Below are 22,617 nucleotides of genomic sequence, written 5' to 3'. Positions count from 1 at the left end.
GTGTGGTGCCAGGGGCTGTGAACCCATGGTGTGTGGTGCCAAGGTCGTATATCCATGGTGCCAGGGGCTGTGTACCCACGGGGTGGTGCCAGGGATGTACATCCATGGTGTGTGGTGCCAGGGATGTATGTCTGTGGTGCCAGGGATGTACATCCATGGTGTGTGGTGCCAGGGGCTGTGTACCCATGGTGTGTATCTGTGGTGCCAGGGATGTATATCTGTGGTGCCAGGGATTATACACCCATGGTGTGTGGTGCCAGGGGCTGTGTACTCACAGTGTGCAGTGCCAGGGAATGGATATTTGTGGTTCTGGGTGTTGTGTGTCCATGGCGTGTGGTGCCAGGGCTGTACATCCATGGTGCCAGGGCTGTACATGCATGGTGTGTGCTGCCAGGGGCTCTGCACCCACAGCGTGTGGTGCCAGGACTGTATCACCATGGCTCCAGGGGCTGCCCATCAGTGGTGTGTGGTGCCAGGGTTCCAGGGGCTGTGGATCCATGGTGTGTGGTGCCAGAGGTGTACATCCATGGTGTGTGGTGCCAGGGGCTGTGAACCCATGGTGTGTGGTGCCAGGGATGTACAGCCATGGCTCCAGGGGCTGTGTACCCACGGTGTGTGGTGCCAAGGTCGTATATCCATGGTGCCAGGGGCTGCGTGTCCATGGTGTGTGGTGCCAGGGATGTACATCCATGGTGTGTGGTGCCAGGGCTGTATATCCATGGTGTGTGGTGCCAGGGGATGTATATTTGTGGTTCCAGGGGCTGTGTGCCCACGGTGTGCACTGCCAGGGTTATATATCCGTGGTGTGAAATGCCAGGGCTGTATGACTGTGGTTCCAGGGGCTGCCCATCCATGGTGTGTGGTGCCAGGGGATGTATATTTGTGGTTCCAGGGGCTGCCCATCCGTGGTGTGTGGTGCCAGGGTTCTAGGGGATGTGTGTCCACGCTGTGTGGTGCCAGGGCTGTACATCCATAGTGCCAGGGGCCGTGTACCCATGGTGTGTGGTGCCAGGGCTGTACATCCATGGTGTGTGATGCCAGAGATGTACATCCATGGTGTGTGATGCCAGAGATGTACATCCATGGTGTGTGGTGCCAGGGCTGTATATCCATGGTGTGTGGTGCCAGGGCTGTACATCCATAGTGCCAGGGGCTGTGTACCCATGGTGTGTGGTGCCAGGGGATGTATATTTGTGGTTCCAGGGGCTGCCCATCCATGGTGTGTGGTGCCAGGGCTGCCCATCCATGGTGTGTGGTGCCAGAGATGTACATCCATGGTGTGTGGTGCCAGGGCTGTATACCCATGGTGTGTGGTGCCAGGGTTCCGGGGGATGTGTGCCCACGCTGTGTGGTGCCAGGGCTGGATTCACAGCCTCTCCCAGAGCAGTGCTCCCCTGGGCACACTCTGGGCACACGGCTGGAGGAGGGGCACAGGTGACAGGGCAGCACGCTGTCAGTCTGTCCCTGCAGCCAGAGCCTGGGCACAGCCTGAGCTGCTCCTGTGGCTGCCGAAATCAACACAGCGCAAAGAGCTCGTAAATTACAAATCAGCTCAGAGCCTCAGGCTGCTCGCTTCCCTGGCAAGGGCACGATGCAGCCCTGGCACGGGAGGCTGAGGAGCCACGAGAAGCTGTGGGATCTCAGCACCTCAGGATGGAGGTGCAGAGTGACCGAGACCACCCTTGGGGGGCTCGGGAGTCCTGGAATGTTGCCAGAAGTGTCTGGTGGCTGGACTTTGATCCTGACAGGAGACGACACCTGTATGAGGATGGGAGGATTTCACTGGGTGAATGGTGAAGGGATAAGTTAATTAGAGTGTGAAACACAGGGTTTAGGATTTCTGTACAGGGGGGTCTAGAGAAGTAAGATGGAGGAATTGGGGCGTGTCCTGTCCTTCTTCTTCTTCTTCTTGGCCTCCATCTTCTGTGGTGATGGTGGCACTTTGGGATTGGTCTTTACTAGAAGTGCACCGGTTAATAAGGGTGAAAGGTATTGGAGAAAAATCATAAATATTGTACACGTAACTTCGGGTATAAAGATAAGTGACCGCCCCAGGGGTTGTGGAGTGTGCCCATGGCTGACTTGCTGTGCAGACCTCTGTTGGGCTGAAAGAAAATCTTTTAGATAAACAATTAATAAACACCAAGACTGAGTCAAGATCAGAAGTCTCTCCTCGTCCTTTGAAGCACCGGGCTGTCCAAGGCCACCCTGGGCCTTTCCAGGTCATTAAAACAGCCGAGAAACCGACAAGTGGCATCCCTGAGCTATCTCCGGACACAAAACAGCCGGGAAGAGAAACATGAAAATCTACAAGGAGCCTCTGCAGAGGGGTCGGGGGTACGGAGCAGTGCACCAGGCAGGGACATTTCCCCACATTGGCAGCATCAGCCTCCTCTCTGGATGGCTGCAAGAGCAGCGAGACTGCAAGGACACCCAGAGCCCCCCATGATGTTCTTATCACGATGTTCTTATCACCCCCTGCGCTGCCCACAGGGCTCTCCTCTCAGCAAGGACACCCAGAGCCCCCCATAATGTCCTTATCACCCCCTGTGATGCTCCCCAGAGAGGGCTGGGTGATGCCAGTGCTGGCCCCGGGGCTCTCTCTCAGCGCTGGTGCCTACCCCACCGGTGGCAGCCCTTTGTGCCAGGCAGCCTGAGGGAGGCACGGGACATAAAGGCTGCTTTGGGCAGCCTCGCTTTTCCCAGCCCGCACACAGGCGTGAGCTGAATGGCAAAGGAGCCGTCCTGCTCCTTCCCTCCCCCCTGCCCCGGGCTCTGGGTGTGCTCTGGGCTGTGCCCCCCTGCTCGCTGAGCTCAGCTCCCTCCTCCAGCCCCCCCTGGCAGGGCAGGCGTGTATGAGGGCATGCACACGCGTGTGCACACCTGAAGTGTGCCCTGCCCGCTCCCTGAGCTCCCTCAGCACCTCCTTCCTCACCAAACCCTCCCTGAGCTTTCTCACGGTGGCACCATGGGCACACGGCCCTGGCGCTGGCATCGCCTCCCTGCCCGCTGCAGCCAGGGCTTGGGCTGGCACCATCTGTGCTGGGCAGGCCAGGCTGGGCTCTGCTGTCCCCAGGGGAGGTCAGAGGGGCTGGATGGCACCCAGTGGCTCCCAGCCAATGCTCCTGGGTGCTCATGCTGTCTTCTTCCTCTTGTAAGCCAGGGCACCTTCCCTTCCCTTCCCTTCCCTTCCCTTCCCTTCCCTTCCCTTCCCTTCCCTTCCCTTCCCTTCCCTTCCCTTCCCTTCCCTTCCCTTCCCTTCCCTTCCCTTCCCTTCCCTTCCCTTCCCTTCCCTTCCCTTCCCTTCCCTTCCCTTCCCTTCCCTTCCCTTCCCTTCCCTTCCCTTCCCTTCCCTTCCCTTCCCTTCCCTTCCCTTCCCTTCCCTTCCCTTCCCTTCCCTTCCCTTCCCTTCCCTTCCCTTCCCTTCCCTTCCCTTCCCTTCCCTTCCCTTCCCTTCCCTTCCCTTCCCTTCCCTTCCCTTCCCTTCCCTTCCCTTCCCTTCCCTTCCCTTCCCTTCCCTTCCCTTCCCTTCCCTTCCCTTCCCAAAACTTCCCTTCCCAAAACTTCCCTTCCCTTCCCTTCCCAAAACTTCCCTTCCCAAAACTTCCCTTCCCAAAACTTCCCTTCCCTTCCCTTCCCTTCCCTTCCCTTCCCTTCCCTTCCCTTCCCTTCCCTTCCCTTCCCTTCCCTTCCCTTCCCTTCCCTTCCCTTCCCTTCCCTTCCCTTCCCTTCCCTTCCCTTCCCTTCCCTTCCCTTCCCTTCCCTTCCCTTCCCTTCCCTTCCCTTCCCTTCCCTTCCCTTCCCTTCCCTTCCCTTCCCTTCCCTTCCCTTCCCTTCCCTTCCCTTCCCTTCCCTTCCCTTCCCTTCCCTTCCCTTCCCTTCCCTTCCCTTCCCTTCCCAAAACTTCCCTTCCCAAAACTTCCCTTCCCAAAACTTCCCTTCCCAAAACTTCCCTTCCCTTCCCAAAACTTCCCTTCCCAAAACTTCCCTTCCCAAAACTTCCCTTCCCTTCCCAAAACTTACCTTCCCAAAACTTCCCAAAACTTCCCTTCCCTTCCCTTCCCAAAACTTCCCTTCCCTTCCCTTCCCAAAACTTCCCTTCCCAAAACTTCCCTTCCCTTCCCAAAACTTCCCAAAACTTCCCAAAACTTCCCAAAACTTCCCTTCCCAAACCTTCCCTTCCCTTCCCAAAACTTCCCAAAACTTCCCAAAACTTCCCAAAACTTCCCAAAACTTCCCTTCCCAAAACTTCCCTTCCCTTCCCAAAACTTCCCTTCCCAAAACTTCCCTTCCCAAAACTTCCCTTCCCAAAACTTCCCTTCCCTTCCCTTCCCTTCCCTTCCCTTCCCTTCCCTTCCCTTCCCTTCCCTTCCCTTCCCTTCCCTTCCCTTCCCTTCCCTTCCCTTCCCTTCCCTTCCCTTCCCTTCCCTTCCCTTCCCTTCCCTTCCCTTCCCTTCCCTTCCCTTCCCTTCCCTTCCCTTCCCTTCCCTTCCCTTCCCTTCCCTTCCCTTCCCTTCCCTTCCCTTCCCTTCCCTTCCCTTCCCTTCCCTTCCCTTCCCTTCCCTTCCCTTCCCTTCCCTTCCCTTCCCTTCCCTTCCCTTCCCTTCCCTTCCCTTCCCTTCCCAAAACTTCCCTTCCCTTCCCTTCCCAAAACTTCCCTTCCCTTCCCAAAACTTCCCTTCCCAAAACTTCCCTTCCCAAAACTTCCCTTCCCTTCCCTTCCCAAAACTTCCCTTCCCAAAACTTCCCTTCCCAAAACTTCCCTTCCCAAAACTTCCCTTCCCTTCCCAAAACTTCCCTTCCCAAAACTTCCCAAAACTTCCCTTCCCTCTGTGCCCCAATTCCACATCCATCACCCCACGCCCCCCAGGTTCTTCCAAGCCACTTCCCCTCCTGCAGGGATGGGAGATTTTTGGTGCTTTTGTGGATTCTGAGCACATCTGGGTGGTTTTTTCTCCCCCCTTTGCAGGGCAGAGCATGGCCCCAGCCCTCCCCCTGCTGCTGCTCTGGCTGTTTGTCCCCACGGCGCTCCCGGAGGCGTTTGGCCCTGGAGATGGCACAGGTAACTCAGCGCCCCATTGGTGCCCTAGCAAGGATCTCAGGGGGCTCCTCACACCAATCCTGCTCACATCTCCTCTCTTCTCCCACCTAGAGGACCCCAAGGCTCTGCAGGTGTCCATGCCACGGCACCCAGCCCTGGAGGCCGTGCTGGCAGGAGATGTCACCATCCCCTGCCTCATCACCTACCTTGGCCCCCAGCCCACCACCGCCAGCACCGGCGGCCGCCGCGCCGTCCTGGGCACACCCCGGGTGAAGTGGACCTTCATCTCTGAGGGCAGGGAGGTGGAGATCCTGGTAGCTCGTGGGGACAGGGTGAAGGTGAGCGAGGACTATCGGCTGCGCGCCTCCCTGCCCATCTTCCACCAGCGCTACACCAACGCCTCGCTGCTGCTCACCGAGCTGCGCCCCAACGACTCGGGCATCTACCGCTGCGACGTGCAGCACGGCATCGAGGACGGCCACGACATCCTCCACGTCAAAGTCAAAGGTACCTCAGGGTGGGCACAGGTGGCATTCGGGGCAGCTTGGCTCGGCAAACGCTGCCCTGGGTGTTGTAGCAGGACGATCTCCAGCAGGGGAATAATGTGCAACGACTCTAGCGATTTCAGAAGGCTGAACAATTGCTTTATTAAGCAATTGTTTATTAGTTTATTAACTAATTGTTTTATTAAGCAATTAGTTAATAAACAATTGTTTAATGAGGACGGCCACGACATCCTCCACGTCAAAGTCAAAGGTACCTCAGGGTGGGCACAGGTGGCATTCGGGGCAGCTTGGGGCCCTCTCCTGGCTCAGCAAACGCTGCCCTGGGTGTTGTAGCAGGATGACCCCCAGCATGGGAAAAACATGCAATGACTAGTGATTTCAGAAGGCTGAACAATTGCTTTATGAAGCAATTGTTTATTAGTTTATTAAAGAATTGCTATATTATACAATTGTTCATTAAATAATTACTTTATAAGCAATTAGTTTATTAGTTTATTAAATAATTGCTTTATTAAGCAATTGTTCGTTAAATAATTGTTTTATAAGCATATTTTTATTAAATAGTTGCTTTATAAGCAATTAGTTTCTTAGTTGATTAAATAACTGCTTTATTAGGCAATTGTTTATTAACTAATTGCTTTATATTAGTTTATTAACCAATTGCTTTATAAGATATTTTATTATACTGCACTCAAACTGTATTATACTTTGCTATACCATACTATAAGCTTTATAATAAACTTTATTAGTTTATGAAACAATTGCTTTATTAAGCAACTAGTTTATTAATGAAATGCTTTATATTAGTTTATTAAGCAATTAGTTTATTAAATAATTGCTGTATAAGCTATTATAACTGTATTATACTACACTCAAACTATACTATACTTTTCTATACTATACTATAAGCTTTATAATAAACTTTATTAGTTTATTAAACAATTGCTTTATAAGCAATTAGTTTATTGGTTTATTAAGTAATCGCTTTATTAAGCAATTAGTTTATTAACTAAATGCTTTATATTAGTTTATTAACCAATTGCTTTATAAACTATTATAACTATATTCTACTACACAAACTATACTATGCTATACTATGCTATAGTAAATTATAAGCTTTATAATAAACTTTATTAGTTTATTAAATAATTGCTTTATTAAGCAATTGTTTATGGACCAATTGCTTTATAAGCAATTAGTTTATTAGTTTATTAAACAATTGTTTTTTAAGCAATTAGCTCATTAACTAAATGCTTTATATTAGTTTATTAAGCAATTAGCTTATTAACAAATTGCTTTATATTAGTTTATTACGCAATTAGTTTATTAACTAATTGCTTTTTAAGCTATTATAACTGTATTATACTATACTGAAAATGTACTATACCATTACTATTACTGTACTATCCTATACTATACTATATTATTACTATTACTATTATTATACTATACTATACTATACTATACTATACTATACTATACCATACCATATATACTATACTATATATACTATACTGATACTAAAAAAATCCCCGTGGCTCTTTTTCAACAATCACAACACAGCTTTGACCTAATTGGTCAATCAATCCAAGCAACCATCACCATTTTCTAATTAACAAACCCCTTCCTGTACACAATCCCCATAACACATTCCGCGTGTGCCAAACAACAGGAGCAGCACGTAGAGATAAGAATTGTTTTCATTCCCTTCCCTGAGCTCTCTCACTGCCTTCCCCAGGAGAAATCCTGGGAAGGATTTCTCTGTGAAGGGAGCTGCAGCAAACCCTAGGTGCATTTGTGGGGGGCTGCCATGAAGCCCCTTGCCCACATCCGTGTGTGTGCCCGCAGGGGTGGTGTTCCACTACCGGGAGGGCTCCATGCGCTATGCCTACACCTTCTCCGAGGCGCAGGAGGCTTGTGCCAGGATCGGTGCCAGCATCGCCACCCCCGAGCAGCTCTACGCCGCCTACCTGGGGGGCTACGAGCAGTGTGACGCCGGCTGGATCGCCGACCAGACCGTCAGGTGGGCACCCCTGTGCCTCGCCCTGTTGTGGTTTGCTTTTGGGTCTTAATTGTTTAATTCGTAATATGTTAGATTGTTCTATGTTAGAAAAACGGTTCGTTCCGTACCCCCCTGTTCAGTTTCCCAAAGGGTTCTTCCCTGAGTTGTTTACCCCATATTTTTCCCTTATATCAATCCCCATGTCAATCTCCTCCACCCCTCGCATGTTCCCAAACTCTACCCTGTCAATCCTCTAAACTCAGCCCCTACAGTTTGTCAGTGATGGTTTTTTTACACCCCTTTAGCCAGTAAGTTCTGCATCAGTGATGCTGTTTCCCTTCACCCATTTGCTAATTACCTATTCACTCCTTCTTCCTCATTGGTGTTAGGTTGATGTGAGCCCACCCCATGTGTGGTGGTGTTCACAGGAGTCCCAGGATGAGGGAAGAGATTAAAATCTTGACTCCATGTTTCAGAAGGCTGATTTATTATTTCATTATATATATTATATGTTATGTTATGTTACGTTACATTATATTAATCATATCATATCACATTAAAAGGATATATTAAAATTATGCTAAAAGAAGAGAAGAAAGGATTTTATCAGAAGGCTAGCAAGGAATAGAAAGGAATGATAATAAAATCTTGTGACTGACCAGCGAGTCTGAGACAGCTGGACTGTGATTGGCCATTAATTAAAAACAACCACCTGAGACCAATCACAGCTGCACCTGTTGCATTCCACAGCAGCAGATAATCATTGTTTTTATTTTCCTCTGAGGCTTCTCAGGAGAAAAAATCCTGGCAAAAGGATTTTTCATAAAATATGTCTGCAACACCCATGCTCCTCCTTGCTGTCTCCTGATTGGTTTGTAGGCAGTCTCCTCCCCTGGACTGCCCCCCTTTATAAACTGTTGTAATCCTGTGGTCAGTGCTCTTCTGTGTGTGCTCCCTCGGAGTTTGTTTGGTTGTAACACATCTGTGTGTGCTCCTTTGGAGTTTGTTTGGTTGTAACACTTCTGTGTGTGCTCCCTTGGAGTTTGTTTGGTTGTAACACTTCTGTGTGTGCCCCCTCAGTGTTTGTTTTGTTGTAACACCTCTGTGTGTGTTCCCCTGGAGTTTGTTTGGTTGTAACACCTCTGTGTGTGCTCCCTCGGAGTTTGTTTGGTTGTAACACATCTGTGTGTGCTCCCTCAGTGTTTGTTTGGTTGTAACACATCTGTGTGTGCCCCCTCAGTGTTTGTTTGGTTGTAACACCTCTGTGTGTGCTCCCTTTGGGTTTGTTTGGTTGTAACACCTCTGTGTGTGCTCCCTTTGGGTTTGTTTGGTTGCAACACCTCCGTGTGTGCTCCCTTTGGGTTTGTTTGGTTGCAACACCTCTGTGTGTGCTCCCTTTGGGTTTGTTTGGTTGTAACACATCTGTCTGTGCTCCCTCGGAGTTTGTTTGGTTGTAACACCTCTGTGTGTGCTCCCCTGGAGTTTGTTTGGTTGTAACACCTCTGTGTGTGCTCCCCTGGAGTTTGTTTGGTTGTAACACATCTGTCTGTGCTCCCTCGGAGTTTGTTTGGTTGTAACACCTCTGTGTGTGCTCCTTCTGAGTTTGTTTGGTTGTAACACCTCTGTGTGTGCTCCTTCTGAGTTTGTTTGGTTGTAACACCTCCGTGTGTGCTCCCTTTGGGTTTGTTTGGCTGTAACACCTCTGTGTGTGCTCCCTTGGAGTTTGTTTGTTTGTAACACCTCTGTGTGTGCTCCCCTGTGGTTTGTTTGGTTGTAACACCTCTGTGTGTGCTCCTTCTGAGTTTGTTTGGTTGTAACACCTCTGTGTGTGCTCCCCTGGAGTTTGTTTGGCTGTAACACCTCTGTGTGCGCTCCTTCTGAGTTTGTTTGGTTGTAACACCTCTGTGTGTGCTCCCTCAGTGTTTGTTTGGTTGTAACACATCTGTGTGTGCTCCCTCAGTGTTTGTTTGGTTGTAACACCTCTGTGTGTGCTCCCTTTGGGTTTGTTTGGTTGTAACACCTCTGTGTGTGCTCCCTTGGAGTTTGTTTGGTTGTAACACCTTGGCACTGCTCCCAGCCGTTCCCCAGGGAGTCAGCAGCTCCCCTGTGCTCCCTGCCCCAGGTACCCCATCCAGACTCCCCGTGAGGCCTGTTATGGAGACATGAACGGCTTCCCAGGGGTGAGGAACTACGGCGTGGTGGACCCTGAGGACATGTATGACGTGTACTGCTACGCTGAGGACCTGCCAGGTGCCCGTGGTGCCACCTCTTGCCCTCCTCTGCTCTTCCTCCCATGCTAACTTGCCCCTGTAACCCGTTGTGAACTCAAGTGAAAAGCTGCAGGTGCTGTCTTTGGGTGTGGGAACCTGCTGTGTGTTTCCTAAAGCATTCCTGGTTCATTTTGGGCTGGTGTGGGGCTCTGTCCCTGGCAGCAGGCAGTGCCCAGGCTGCGCTGTGCCCGCAGTGATGTGCCCCAGACCAGCAGCACGCTGGGTTGGGTGGTTTGGGTTTGGCTGTGTGTGTGCTGTGCTTTGCATGAGGAGCAGGGCTGCAGATCCTGCCTGGCTCTGTGTGCCTGGGGGTGGCTGGTCCCTCCTTTTGGGGTCCCCGCTGGTGGTGGCAGCTGCTCTGGGGTTGGTTGGTGCCGGGGGTGAGGGGCAGGGAGGCAGGGGCAGCTGTGGGGTTGGTTCATGCTGTGCTTTGGGGCCGTGGTCCCCAGCCCTCCTGAGCATGGAGCCTCACTCAGGTGCTCGCTGGGCTTGCAGGTGTCCTCAGAAACGTCCCACACGCGGATTGCTCAGTGCAGGGCATGCACCTGCTCCTCTGCAATCCCGTTCAGGGCCGCTTCAAAGTCTCAGCTCTGTTTGCAAGGGCAGGGATCAATCCCACGTGGCGTGAGAGCTCCAGATGTGCCTGCACTCTGGCTTTCTGTGCATGGGCAGGGAAACAGGCAGGGATGCATGCAGGGATGAAGGGAAGCAGGCAGGGAAGCACTCAGGAAGGCGGGGAAGCAGGCAGGGATGCAGGCAGGGATGCAGGCAGAGAAGCAGGGATGCAGGCAGGGATGCAGGTAGGGAATCAGGCAGGGAAGCGCTCAGGAAGGCAGGGATGCAGGCAGGGATGCAGGCAGGGATGAAGGGAAGCAGGCAGGAATGCAGGCTGGGATGCAGAAAAGCAGTCAGGGAAGCACTCAGGAAGGTGGGGAAGCAGGCAGGGAGGCAGGGAGGGAAGCAGGAAGGCAGGCAGGGATGCAGAAAGGCAGGGATGCAGGCAGAGAAGCAGGCATGGATGCAGGGATGCAGGCAGAGAAGCAGGCATGGATGCAGGGAATCAGTCAGGGATGCAGAGATGGATGCAGGGATGCAGGCAGGGAAGCAGGGATGCAGGCAGAGAAGCACTCAGGAAGGCAGGAAAGCAGGCAGGGATGAAGGGAAGCAAGGGAACAGGCAGGGATGCAGGCAGGGAAGCACTCAGGAAGGCAGGGATGCAGGCAGGGATGCAGAGATGGATGCAGGGATGCAGAGATGGATGCAGGGACGCAGGCAGGGAATCACTCAGGCAGGGATGCAGGCAGGAGGGCAGGGATACAGGCAGGGATGAAGGGAAGCAGGTAGGAACGCAGGCTGGGACGCAGGCAGGGATGCAAGCAGGGAAGCACTCAGGAGGGGCAGGGATGCAGGCAGGGATGAAGGGATGCAGGCAGGGAGGCAAGCAAGAAGGCAGGAAGGGATGCAGGGCAGGGAATCAGGTAAGCAGGCAGGGATGCAAGGATGCAGGCAGGGACGCAGGGGAGCAGTCATGGATGCAGAGATGGATGCAGGGATGCAGGCAGGGAAGCACTCAGGAAGGCAGGGATGCAGTGATGCAGGCAGGGATGCAGGCAGAGATGCAGGCAGGAAGACAGGGATGCAGGCAGGGAAGCACTCAGGAAAGCAGGCAGGGATGCAGGGATGCAGGGAAGCAGGGAAACAGGCAGGGATGCAGGCAGGGAATCAGGCAGGGAAGCACTCAGGAAGGCAGGGATGCAGGCAGAGGTGCAGGCAGTTAAGTAGGGATGCAGGGATGCAGGCAGGGAGTCAGAAAAGCAGGCAGGGATGCAGGAGAGCAGGCAGCGATACAGGGATGCAGGTGTGCAGGCAGAGAACCACTCAGGATGGCAGGGAGGCAGGCAGGGATGCAGGGAAGCACTCAGGAAGGCAGGGATGCAGCGATGCAGGCAGGGATGCAGGCAGAGATGCAGGCAGGAAGGCAGGGATGCAGGCAGGGAAGCAGGCATGGATGCAGGGAAGCAGGGACGCAGGCAGGGATGCAGGCAGGGATGCAGGGAAGCAGGCAGGGTTGCAAGGATGCAGGCAGGGATGCAGGGAAGCACTCAGGAAGGCAGGGATGCAGGCAGGGATGCAGGCAGGGATGCAGGGAAGCAGGGAAACAGGCAGGGATGCAGGCAGGGACGCAGCCCTCCTCCAGCCCCCGTTCTCCCTCCACACACCGCATTCTCCATCTCCACACCCTCTCCTGGGCTCACGCCCAGAGCGGACCCGCCGAGGGGGCTCCCCCCGCCCCTTCCCAGCCCCATCTCTAACCCCCCTCTCCCTCCTCTCTGCCCAGGTGAGATCTTCCTGGAGACATCCCCGGCCAGGTTCACCCTGGAGGAGGCTGCGCAGCGCTGCCGGGCTCTGGGCGCCGAGCTGGCGAGCCCTGGCCAGCTGTACGCCGCCTGGAACGCGGGGCTGGACGCCTGCAGCCCCGGCTGGCTGGCCGACGGCAGCGTCCGCTACCCCATCGTCACCCCCCGGGAGCGCTGCGGAGGGGCCCTGCCCGGCGTCAAAACCATCTTCGTGTTCCGCAACCAGACGGGATTCCCCGATGCCCAGAGCAGATACGATGCGTACTGCTTCCGAGGTAAACGGGGATGGGTGGGAGGGTCGCCCCGGGTTGGGGTGCGTGTGCCGGGGTTGTGCTGGGGTCCCTGGGTGCTCTCGGTGCTGCTGCTGCGCTGTTGGGGCAGGGCAGGGGTGTTCGACAGCGGCTGAAGCTGCGGTGCTAGGACAGGGGTGCCCTGCATGCTGGTAGAGCCGAGAGGGGAGGCGTAACCTGCATGTCCTGACACTGCATGCTGACACCTCGATGCTCTGCACGGTCCTGACGCTGCATGTGACGGCTCTCCATAGGGCAGGGATGCTCTGCAGGGCACCAGAATTGCATGCTGAGCCCTCTCCATAGGGCAAGGATGCTCTGCAGGGTCCCAGAATGACATGCTGGCCCCTCTCCATAGGGCAGGGATGCTATGAGGGTCCCAGAATTGCATGCTGACAGCTCTTGGTACAGCAGGGATGCTCTGCAGGGTCCCAGCAGTGCATGGTGACACTTCTCAGTGGGTCAGGGATGCTCTGAGGGTCCCAGAATTGCATGCTGACCCCTCTTCATAGGGCAGGGATGCTCTGCAGGGTCCCAGAATTGCATGCTGACCCCTCTCCATAGGGCAGGGATGCTCTGCAGGGTCCTGACACTGTGAGCTGACAGCTCTCAGTAGGTCAGGGATGCTCTGAGGGTCCCAGAATTGCATGCTGACCCCTCTTCGTAGGGTAGGGACGCTCTGCAGGGTCCTGACACTGTGTTGTGACAGCTCTCAGTACTGCAGGGATGCTCTGCAGGGCTCCAGCAGTGCATGCTGACCCCTCTCCATAGGGCAGGGATGCTCTGCACAGTCCTGACACTGCATGTGACAGCTCTCCATAGGGCAGGGATGCTCTGAGGGTCCCAGCAGTGCATGCTGACAGCTCTTGGTACAGCAGGAATACTCTGCAGGGTCCCAGAATGACATGCTGACCCCTCTCCATAGGGCAGGGATGCTCTGCAGGGTCCTGACACTGTGAGCTGACAGCTCTCAGTACTGCAGGGATGCTCTGAGGGTCCCAGCAGTGCATGCTGACAGGTCTCAATGCAGCAGGGATGCTCTGAGGGTCCCAGCAGTGCATGCTGACAGCTCTCAATGCAGCAGGGATGCTCTGAGGGTCCCAGCAGTGCATGCTGACAGCTCTCAATGCAGCAGGGATGCTCTGCAGGGTCCCAGCAGTGCATGCTGACAGCTCTCAATGCAGCAGGGATACTCTGCAGGGTCCCAGCAGTGCATGCAGACACGCTGTGGCAGAGGAGGGAGGCCCTGCATGTCCTTGGTGCCAGTTCTGACAGACCAGGGGTGTCCTGCATGGCACCATCACTGTGCGTGGGCTCTGTGGGCACAGCTCCAGGAGAGTTCATCCCCCAGGGCTGCAGGCCTGGCGGGCACTCCTGGGCCCTGGGGCTGTGGGGCACAGCCTGCCAGGCTGGTTTGGGGTGATGCTGGGCAGCAAGGATATTGGAAAAAGGCTCCCAATATTACCAGTTAGATTGTGCCTGGGCCAGTCTGACCCTCGCTGCTGGGCCAAAGGCAGCAACTGCGGTGTATCACCCCAGAGATACCTTGGCTTGCTGGTGGTTGCAGCTGGGCACTGAACGAGTCCAGGCTTGTTAGGAACCCCGTTTACCTCAGGAGGAATGGCTTCAGGCGATGGTGAAGAGAAAAAGGAGAGGATTCTGCTGGAGGGTTTAATGTCCAGAGGTTTATTCCATGGTTACAGAGGTCTGAACGTGAGCAACTGCTCCAACAGAACTTGACCGCATGGTCTGATCACCTTTTTAAGCTCAGGGACAGGGGGAGGGGAGGTACAGGTGAGCCACCAACCAGGTGAGAGGGGCAGGGTCTCAGGGGAAGATGACACCCAGACAGGCCAATGACCTCTGGGCATAGGGGCATCCTTTGAACTTGACCAACCACACGACGCCTTGCTGGAATGTTCAGCCTGACTGACAGGACTCACTCAGCATGGGGGCAAGGGGGAAGGGAGAGAGGTATAGGCACACCTGGGGGAATGACCTGGAAGGCCAAAATGGGACATCACAGCACACCACAACACAAGGAGACCTGTGGGGAGCAGCAAGGTGAGCAGTGAGGCAGGACGCAGGCTGGCAGGGATAAAGGGCACAGAAGGATCAGAGCTGTCCCCGCACTCCTCCTGCCTGACCCCACATCTCTGCGTGTCTGCTCAGGGCCGCGGGGGCTCCCAGTGTGGGGATGCTGAGCATCTCTGCGCCTCAGTTTCCCCATCCCTCTGGCTTAGGCAGGATGGACCCGTGCCGTGACTCCACCACCCCTGTAACCCACTAACCCCCCACGCATGTCTGCCCTCCCCGGGGTGGGGATGGGGGTGCAGAGGAGGATCCCCACAGCGAGGGGAATGCACGCTTTAGGATCTGGCCCCGCCACGTGCTGCTGAGCCCCACTGCTCCTGCTGGGGCTGGTGGCACTGCCAGCTCTGGTGGCACTACCAGCTCCTGCTGGGGCTGGTGGCACTGCCAGCTCTGGTGGCACTACCAGCTCCTGCTGGGGCTGGTGGCACTGCCAGCTCTGGTGGCACTGCCTGGGAGGGCCTGATCCTCCCCCTGCTGACCCCATGTAGAAGGGGAAGGGGAGGCTGAGGAGAGCTGGGGTGCCCAGGCTCCAGGCCTGCTGTGGGGTGCGCTCGTCTCTGAGCGCTGCGGAGCCACGACAGGGCAGTAATATCCCACTTTCTTTCTGCCCACAGAAGGGACAAACCCTTTCCCTGAGGCTGCAGGAAAATACCAAGGCCAAGAGCCCGAGGAGAATCTCCTCCAGGAGATTGTCACAGTGGCAGAAAAGCTGGAGGAGCTGCAGCTGCCCCGAGCGCCCGTGGAGCTCGAGTCGCGAGGGGCCATTTACGCCGTGCCCCTCTTTGAGGACCCTGACCTGGGCAAGCCAAGCCAGAGCCCTGGAGACACCCCGGGGCCACTAGCTACCTCTGTGTCCTCAGGTCACCCCATCCCCGCCTCCCCTTTCCCCACAGCCCCGGCCAGCCCCCAGGCAGGTCCTGTTTCAGCTGGGGAGCTCATCCCTGCCCAGGAGCACGGGGGACAGCGGGGGCTGGCACGGTGGTGCCAGGGCTGGGCACAGAGCAGGCACAGATGGTGCCCAGGTCACCCCAGGTGCCCCCGTCCTTCCCCATGGATGGTGTAGGGCAGTGCAGGGACAAAGGGACATCTGCGTGTCCCAGCATGCAGGGCAGTGCTGGAGCGGGGATTGGCAGCACCAGGAGCTGCAGGAGGGGGCTGGCAGCTGGAGGGGCACCGGGCAGCGGTGAGGGCAGAGCTCGGGCAGCCGCGCCCTGCGGAGGGGACGGGGTTCAGCGGCACACGGGCTGGGGGCCACTCCCATCTGCCCGCACAGCTTTGTGCCCGCGGGATGGGCAGAGCTGGCAGTGCCCGCAGGGTGGGCACCGTTGGCAGTGCCCGCAGCCCTGAGCTCTGGCTGGCAGTGCCCGCAGGGTGGGCAGAGCTGTCAGTGCCCGCAGAGAGGGCAGTGCCCGTAGAGTGGGCAGCGCCCGCAGGATGGGCAGTGCCAGCAGTGCCCTTAGGGTGGGCAGAGCTGGCAGTGCCCGCAGGGTGGGCACCTCTGACAGTGCCCGCAGCCCTGGGCTCTGGCTGGATGCCCGCAGGATGGGCAGTGCCCGCAGGGTGGGCACCGCTGGCAGTGCCCGCAGAATGGGCAGAGCTGGCAGTGCCCGCAGGGTGGGCAGCGCCCTTAGGGTGGGCAGAGCTGGCGGTGCCCTTAGGGTGGGCAGAGCTGGCGGTGCCTGCAGGTTGGGCGGAACTAGCAGTGCCCGCAGGGTGGGCAGCGCCCGCAGGGTGGGCACCGCTGGCAGTGCCCGCAGTGCCCTGTGCCCTGGCTGGCTGCCGGCCCTCACTGCCTTTCCGCCTTGCCCTTTGCAGAGGAGCCGCAGGGAGCAGCGCCGGGCAGAGCTGGCAGCGCATCCCCGGAGCGCCCGGCCGGAGGGCGGCACCGCGGGCACCCCACGGAGCCGGAGGCACCCACGGCTGCCCCCGCAGGTGACACGGAGCCTCCCGAGGGCTTCCCTCGCCCTCCCACACAGCGCCCGGACCCTCCACGGGACGCCTTGGGGCGGCCGGCCGGCCCTGCCACCCCCGGGCCACCCGGGCACCGAGCGCCATCGCCAACCGGTGCCAATTCTGCCACCTCAGAGAGCCGAGAAGGCGCCGGGAGCCCCCGCCGCGGGCACAAATCCGGCGGGGCCAGCACTCCGTTTTCCGGGGCTGAGGACGCCGAGCTCTCCGGAGATGTCGGAGATGCCCTCGCTGTGTCCCCGCTGCCCCCCGCGCCCCCGCAGGAGGACGGAGAGGAGCACTCGGGGGCCGTGTGGTTCCCCTCGCCCGCAGCGACCCCGTGGCTGCCCCGCAGCAGCGCCGCACCGGCCCCGGGCACACGGCGAGGGATGCCCGCTGCACCTTCTGAGGAGGAGGATGAGGATGAGGAGGAGGAGGAGGAAGAGCATCCCTCCGTTGGCACCGTGGAGGGTTTCCTTACGGCCGTTCCGGGAGAAGCAGGTGGGACCCGCAGGGATGGCCTCAGCTCTCCCCGTCCTGGCACCTCGGGGGTGGTGGTGCCAGGGACCCCCAGCTCGGCCGTGCCCCTGCCCGCCGTGCCCACCGAGCGGGCCAGCGTCGGGGCGGGCGCCTGCTCTGCCCGGCGTCCCTGCCGTGCCAGCCTTGCCCTCGGGGCAGCCGTGCTGGCCGCTCTGTGGCACTAGAGATAGGCGACACCTTTCCTTCACTGCTGCCCTCTGTCTGTCTGTCTGTCTGTCTGTCCGTCCGTGTCTCCTCTCTCTCTCTCTCTCTCAGCTGGGTAAGGGAAGGTTCCAGGTCTGGAGAAGCACATATTTGTCAAACAAATTGGTCTGATCTCTGCATGCACTTTAAATCTCTTCTACTTCTGTGAAGTGTTTTAATGACTGTTTCCATGAAAAAGCCCCGATAAGCGGAAAGGCGGCCCCAGCCCCTGCTCTGACTAACCGTGGTACTAATAAAGGGAATTAATTAAAAGCTTTGTAGAACAAGCATCTCGGCGAGCTCTTCCCTTCGTCCTTGCGCCTCTCCCACTGACGAACTAATCCCTGCCCCCGGCCCTGCCCTGCCCTGCCCGGGAATGGGGTGGAAGGGACCCCTTGGTGGGGGGGTTTGGGAGGGCTGGGGCTGCTTTTCCCCCTCCATGTGCCCCCAGGACTGACCCTGCAATGCCCTGGGAGGGCTGGGGCTGCTTTTCCCCCTCCATGTCCCCCCCAGGACTGACCAGGGGCTGCTTTTCCCCATCCATATCCCCCCAGGACTGACCAGGGGCTGCTTTTCCCCCTCCATGAGCCCCCCAGGATTCACCCTGCACTGCCCTGGGGCTGCTTTTCCCCCTCCTTGAGCCCCCAGGAATGACCAGGGGCTGCTTTTCCCCCTCCATGAGCCCCCCAGGACCGACCCTGCACTGCCCTGGGAGGGTTGGGGCTGCTTTTCCCCCTCCATGTCCCCCCCAGGACTGACCAGGGGCTGCTTTTCCCCCATCCATGTGCCCCCAGGACTGACCCTGCACTGCCCAGGACTGACCCTGCACTGCCCTGAGATGGCTGGGGCTGCTTTTCCCCCTCCATCTGCCCCTTCAGGACTGACCCTGCACTGCCCTGGGAGGGGGGGTGAGGGTTGGGGCTGCTTTTCCCCCTCCATGTCCCCCCCAGGACTGACCAGGGGCTGCTTTTCCCCCTCCCTGTCCCCCCCAGGACTGACCAGGGGCTGCTTTTCCCCCTCCATGTCCCCCCCAGGACTGACCAGGGGCTGCTTTTCCCCCTCCCTGTCCCCCCCAGGACTGACCCTGCCCTGCTCTGGGAGGGGGGTGAGGGCTGGATGCTGCCTGGCACGAGCAGGGGGACACACGGGGGACACAGAGCCCCACCAAGGCCACCCTGCCTTGTGCAGCTCTCCCTAAAATCACTGCAGATCCTTCGGGCCACATCCCCCAGGGGCTGAGATGGGTGAGCAGAGGGACCACGAGCTGCTGTGGGTGGGTGGGGGTGGTCACCCCTGGGGTGATGCCAGCTCTGATGCCCATCCCAGTGCCAATCGCCTGCCCCATCCCGCTCCCTGCAGCACAGGGCACCGTGTGGGGTCCCTGCCCTCCCTCCCCAGGGCATAACGAGAACACACACAGGGCTTAAGAAATGCCCTGAATTAGGAATTCTATTTGCATCCACAGCCTGGCAGCCTCCAGCTCTGTGATTTCCTCCCGAAATTCCGAGTTCCCACTCTCCTCCTGCATTGTGAGAGGCAGACAGAGAGGGCAGTGCCCAGCCCAGCCCCAGGGCACCAGGGAGGCTCTGTGCAGGGTGCCCAGACCCCGTGGCATGGCTGCCCTTGCCTTGGCAAGGAGAGATGCCCAGGAGGAGCCAGCCACGGGACATTTTGGGGCACCCATCCTGTGCCATGCCTGGGGATGGATGGGCTGCACAGGGAGCCACCAGCGCTTCATGGGGAGGGTGACGGTGGCAGCATTGTCCTTGTCACAAGCCCAGGAGCATAAAACAGGGCGTGATTGGGCTGGAATGGGTCAAGGGCTCTGAGCAGCAGCCGTTCATCACACTGAGCTGGGAGCACACGCTGTGCTCCGCCTTCATTAATGACCACAACGGGCTCCTGGGGCAGTGCTGGCGGAGTTACCAGCCTTGGCCAGGCTGCAGGTGACACCAGAAGGACAGGACAAGGACACAGGGCTGGGATGTGCCGAAGGCTTTATGGTCTGTGCTTCCCTCCCAAAACGCTGCATCAGCCAGGGAAAAGCAGGAAATGGTGTGGTTGTATTCGCAGTGGTCTGGGGATGAGGGAAGAGATGAGGATCTGACTCCACGTTTCAGCAGGCCTTATTTATTATTTTAATAAATTATATTATTATACATTATATTAATAATTATATTAATATATTATATATTATATTAATATATATTAATATATATTACATTAAAACTATACTAAAAGAATAGAAGAAAGGATTTCATCAGAAGGCTGGCTAAGAATAGAAAAAGAAAGAATGATAACAAAGGCTTGTGTCTCAGACAGAGTCTGAGCCAGCTGACTGTGATTGGCCATTAATTAGAAACAACCACATGAGACCAATCCCAGATGCACCTGTTGCATTCCACAGCAGCAGATAACCATTGTTTACATTTTGTTCCTGAGGCCTCTCAGCTTCTCAGCAGGAAAAAATCCCAAGGAAAGGATTTTTCATAAAAGATGTCTGCCCCAAGCTGTGCAGAGGGAGTGGGGCAGAGACTGGTGTGGCAATGAGCCCAGGGGAGATAAGAGCATCCAGCTCTGAAGGAAAGGGAGATAAGAGCATCCATCTCTCACCTCTGTGCTCCAGGGGAGGCCAACACCCCAGGTGTGGCCAGCTCTGGGCCAGGGATGCTGGGCTGTGCACACCCAGAGGTGGACGGGAGGTGTGGGATTGCTCCAGGCACCTCCTGGTGCACCTGAGAGCCTCACCTGGCCCAGAGCTGGTGGCCCCAGAGCCAGCTCAGAGCCCTGCTTGCTGTGGGACACTGCAGGGGTGAGGATGTTGAGTCAGGGATGGAAAGAGAACTCCACTCTTGAGGTGGATCAGAAGGCTTTGTTTAGTGAGAGTAGAGGGTCTTTAATAATGGGACTCTCTAAGGTGGTTGGTCTCAAATTAGAAACATCTCACGCTATTGGTGAGCGCAAAATTAGAAATATTTAATTGGTCTGAAAGCAGAGACATCTCACTTTATTGGTGAGCTCAAAATGAGAAACATCTGATTGGTCTCAAAGTAGAAACGTGTCACACTCTTGGTGAGCTAAAAATCAGAAATATCTAATTGGCTTCAAAGTAGAAACATCTCACTTTATTGGTGAGCTCAAAATCAGAAAAATCTAATTGGTCTGAAAGGAGAAACATCTCAAATTATTGGGGAGTTCAAAATGAGAAACATCTAATTGGTCTGAAACAGAAACATCTCACACTATTGGTGAACTTAAAATGAGACACATCTAATTGGCTTCAAATTAGAAACATCTCACTTTATTGGTGAGCTCAAAATGAGGAATGTCTAATTGGCTTCATTCAAAGCAGAAACATCTCACACTATCGGTGAACTCAAAATGAGAAATATCTGATTGGCTTCAAAGTAGAAACATCTCACACTATTGGTGAGCTCAAAATTAGACACATCTAATTGGTCTCAAAGTAGAAACATGGTAATTAGCAACATATCACATTATTGGTGAGCTCAAAATGAGAAACATATGATTGGTCTCAAAGTAGAAACATGTCACACTATTGGTGAGCTAAAAATCAGAAATATCTAATTGGCTTCAAAGTAGAAACATCTCACTTTATTGGTGAGCTCAAAATGAGAAATATCTGATTGGTCTGAAAACAGAAACATCTCACACTATTGGTGAACTTAAAATGAGACACATCTAATTGGCTTCAAATTACAAACATCTCACTTTATTGGTGAGCTCAAAATGAGAAATATCTGATTGGTCTGAAAGCAGAAACATCTCACACTATTGGTGAACTCAAAATTAGAAATATCTGATTGGCTTCAAAGTAGAAACATCTCACTTTATTGGTGAGCTCAAAACGAGGAATGTCTAATTGGCTTCATTCAAAGCAGAAACATCCCACACTATTGATGAGCTCAAAATCCAAAATATCTAATTGGCCTGCAAGTAGAAACATCTCACACTAGTGGTGAACTCAAAATGAGAATATCTGATTGGCTTCAAAGTAGAAACATCTTACACTTTATTGGTGAGCTCAAAATTGGAAATATCTAACTGGCCTCCAATTACAAACATCTCCCACTATTGGTGAGCTCAAAATTGGAAATATCTAACTGGCCTCCAATTACAAACATCTCGCACTATTGGTGAGCTCCAAATTAGAATTATCTAATTGGCCTCAAGGTAGAAACATCTCACACCATCAGTGCCCATGAATAACACACAGTGGAGAAGCACAACTCCAACCGATGCTGACAGAAACATATTGGAAAAAGGCTCCCAATGTTACCAGTTAGATTGTGCCTGGGCCAGTCTGGCCCTCGCTGCTGGGCCAAAGGCAGCAACTGCGGTGTATCACCCCAGAGATACCTTGGCTTGCTGGTGGTTGCAGCTGGGCACTGAACAAGTCCAGGCTTGTTAGGAACCCCGTTTACCTCAGGAGGAGTAGCTTCAGGCGATGGTGAAGAGAAAAAGGAGAGGATTCTGCTGGAGGGTTTAATGTCCAGAGGTTTATTCCATGGTTACAGAGGTCTGAACGTGAGCAACTGCTCCAACAGAATCCCGGCCGCATGCTCTGATCACCTTTTAAGCTCAGGGACAGGGGGAGGGGAGGTACAGGTGAGCCACCAACCAGGTGAGAGGGGCAGGGTCTCAGGGGAAGATGACACCCAGACAGGCCAATGACCCCTGGGCATAGGGGCATCCTTTGAACTTGACCAACCACACGACGCCTTGCTGGAATGTTGAGCCTGATTGACAGGACTCACTCAGCATGGGGGCAAGGGGGAAGGGAGAGAGGTATAGGCACACCTGGGGGAATGACCTGGAAGGCCAAAATGGGACATAACAGCACACCACAACAGAAACAGATAATAATTGTTCGAGTTCTTTCCTCCACAATTCTCAGGCTCAGGCTGGCAGAAATGCTCTGAGCTGAGGATGCCCAGGTGGCACCGCTGGGCAGCGGGGAGGTGCTGAGCCCTGTGGTGAGCACGGCTGCTGTCCCTTGCAGGTGGCTGTGTCCCCAACCCCTGCCTGAACGGAGGCACCTGCGTGGAGGACGGCGCCCGGCTCACCTGCCTGTGCCTGCCCGGCTACGGGGGCAGCAGCTGTGAGAGACGTGAGTGCCCCGGTGCCAGCCTGGCCATGGGTGCCAGCCTGGCCTGTGAGTGCCCCGGTGCCAGCCTGGCCTGTGAGTGCCAGCCTGGCCATGTGAGTGCCATGGGTATCCATGTGAGTGCCATGGGTATCCATGTGAGTGCCATGGGTGCCAGCCTGGCCTGTGAGTGCCCCGGTGCCAGCCTGGCCATGTGAGTGCCAGCCTGGCCTGTGAGTGGCAGCCTGGCCTGTGAGTGCCCCGGTGCCATCCTGGCCAT

The 22,617-nt window shown here is 55.5% G+C and overlaps 1 protein-coding gene across 4 annotated transcripts in view; it reads left to right on the top strand.

The window, feature by feature from the left end:
* The window catches only part of BCAN (brevican), a 38,659-nt gene that overhangs the window by 5,175 nt on the left and 10,867 nt on the right, over positions 1 to 22,617 (top strand). The window contains exons 2-10 of one of the 4 annotated variants that reach the window (XM_058043020.1): positions 4,970 to 5,062; positions 5,153 to 5,548; positions 7,396 to 7,570; positions 9,672 to 9,799; positions 12,158 to 12,451; positions 15,175 to 15,360; positions 16,376 to 16,492; positions 16,646 to 17,008; positions 22,254 to 22,361. In XM_058043020.1, coding sequence (XP_057899003.1) covers positions 4,978 to 5,062; positions 5,153 to 5,548; positions 7,396 to 7,570; positions 9,672 to 9,799; positions 12,158 to 12,451; positions 15,175 to 15,360; positions 16,376 to 16,492; positions 16,646 to 17,008; positions 22,254 to 22,361 — 1,852 coding nt within the window. In that variant the 5' untranslated portion in view covers positions 4,970 to 4,977. Of the gene's footprint in view, positions 1 to 4,969; positions 5,063 to 5,152; positions 5,549 to 7,395; positions 7,571 to 9,671; positions 9,800 to 12,157; positions 12,452 to 15,174; positions 15,421 to 16,375; positions 17,009 to 22,253; positions 22,362 to 22,617 lie in introns of all 4 variants that reach the window. The other 3 variants (XM_058043019.1, XM_058043021.1, XM_058043018.1) reach the window with 3 other exon arrangements.

This window comes from Melospiza georgiana, chromosome 33 (assembly GCF_028018845.1).
Source record: "Melospiza georgiana isolate bMelGeo1 chromosome 33, bMelGeo1.pri, whole genome shotgun sequence".
NCBI classification, from domain to species: domain Eukaryota; kingdom Metazoa; phylum Chordata; class Aves; order Passeriformes; family Passerellidae; genus Melospiza; species Melospiza georgiana.
This window is presented reverse-complemented; position numbering and strand designations above follow the sequence as displayed.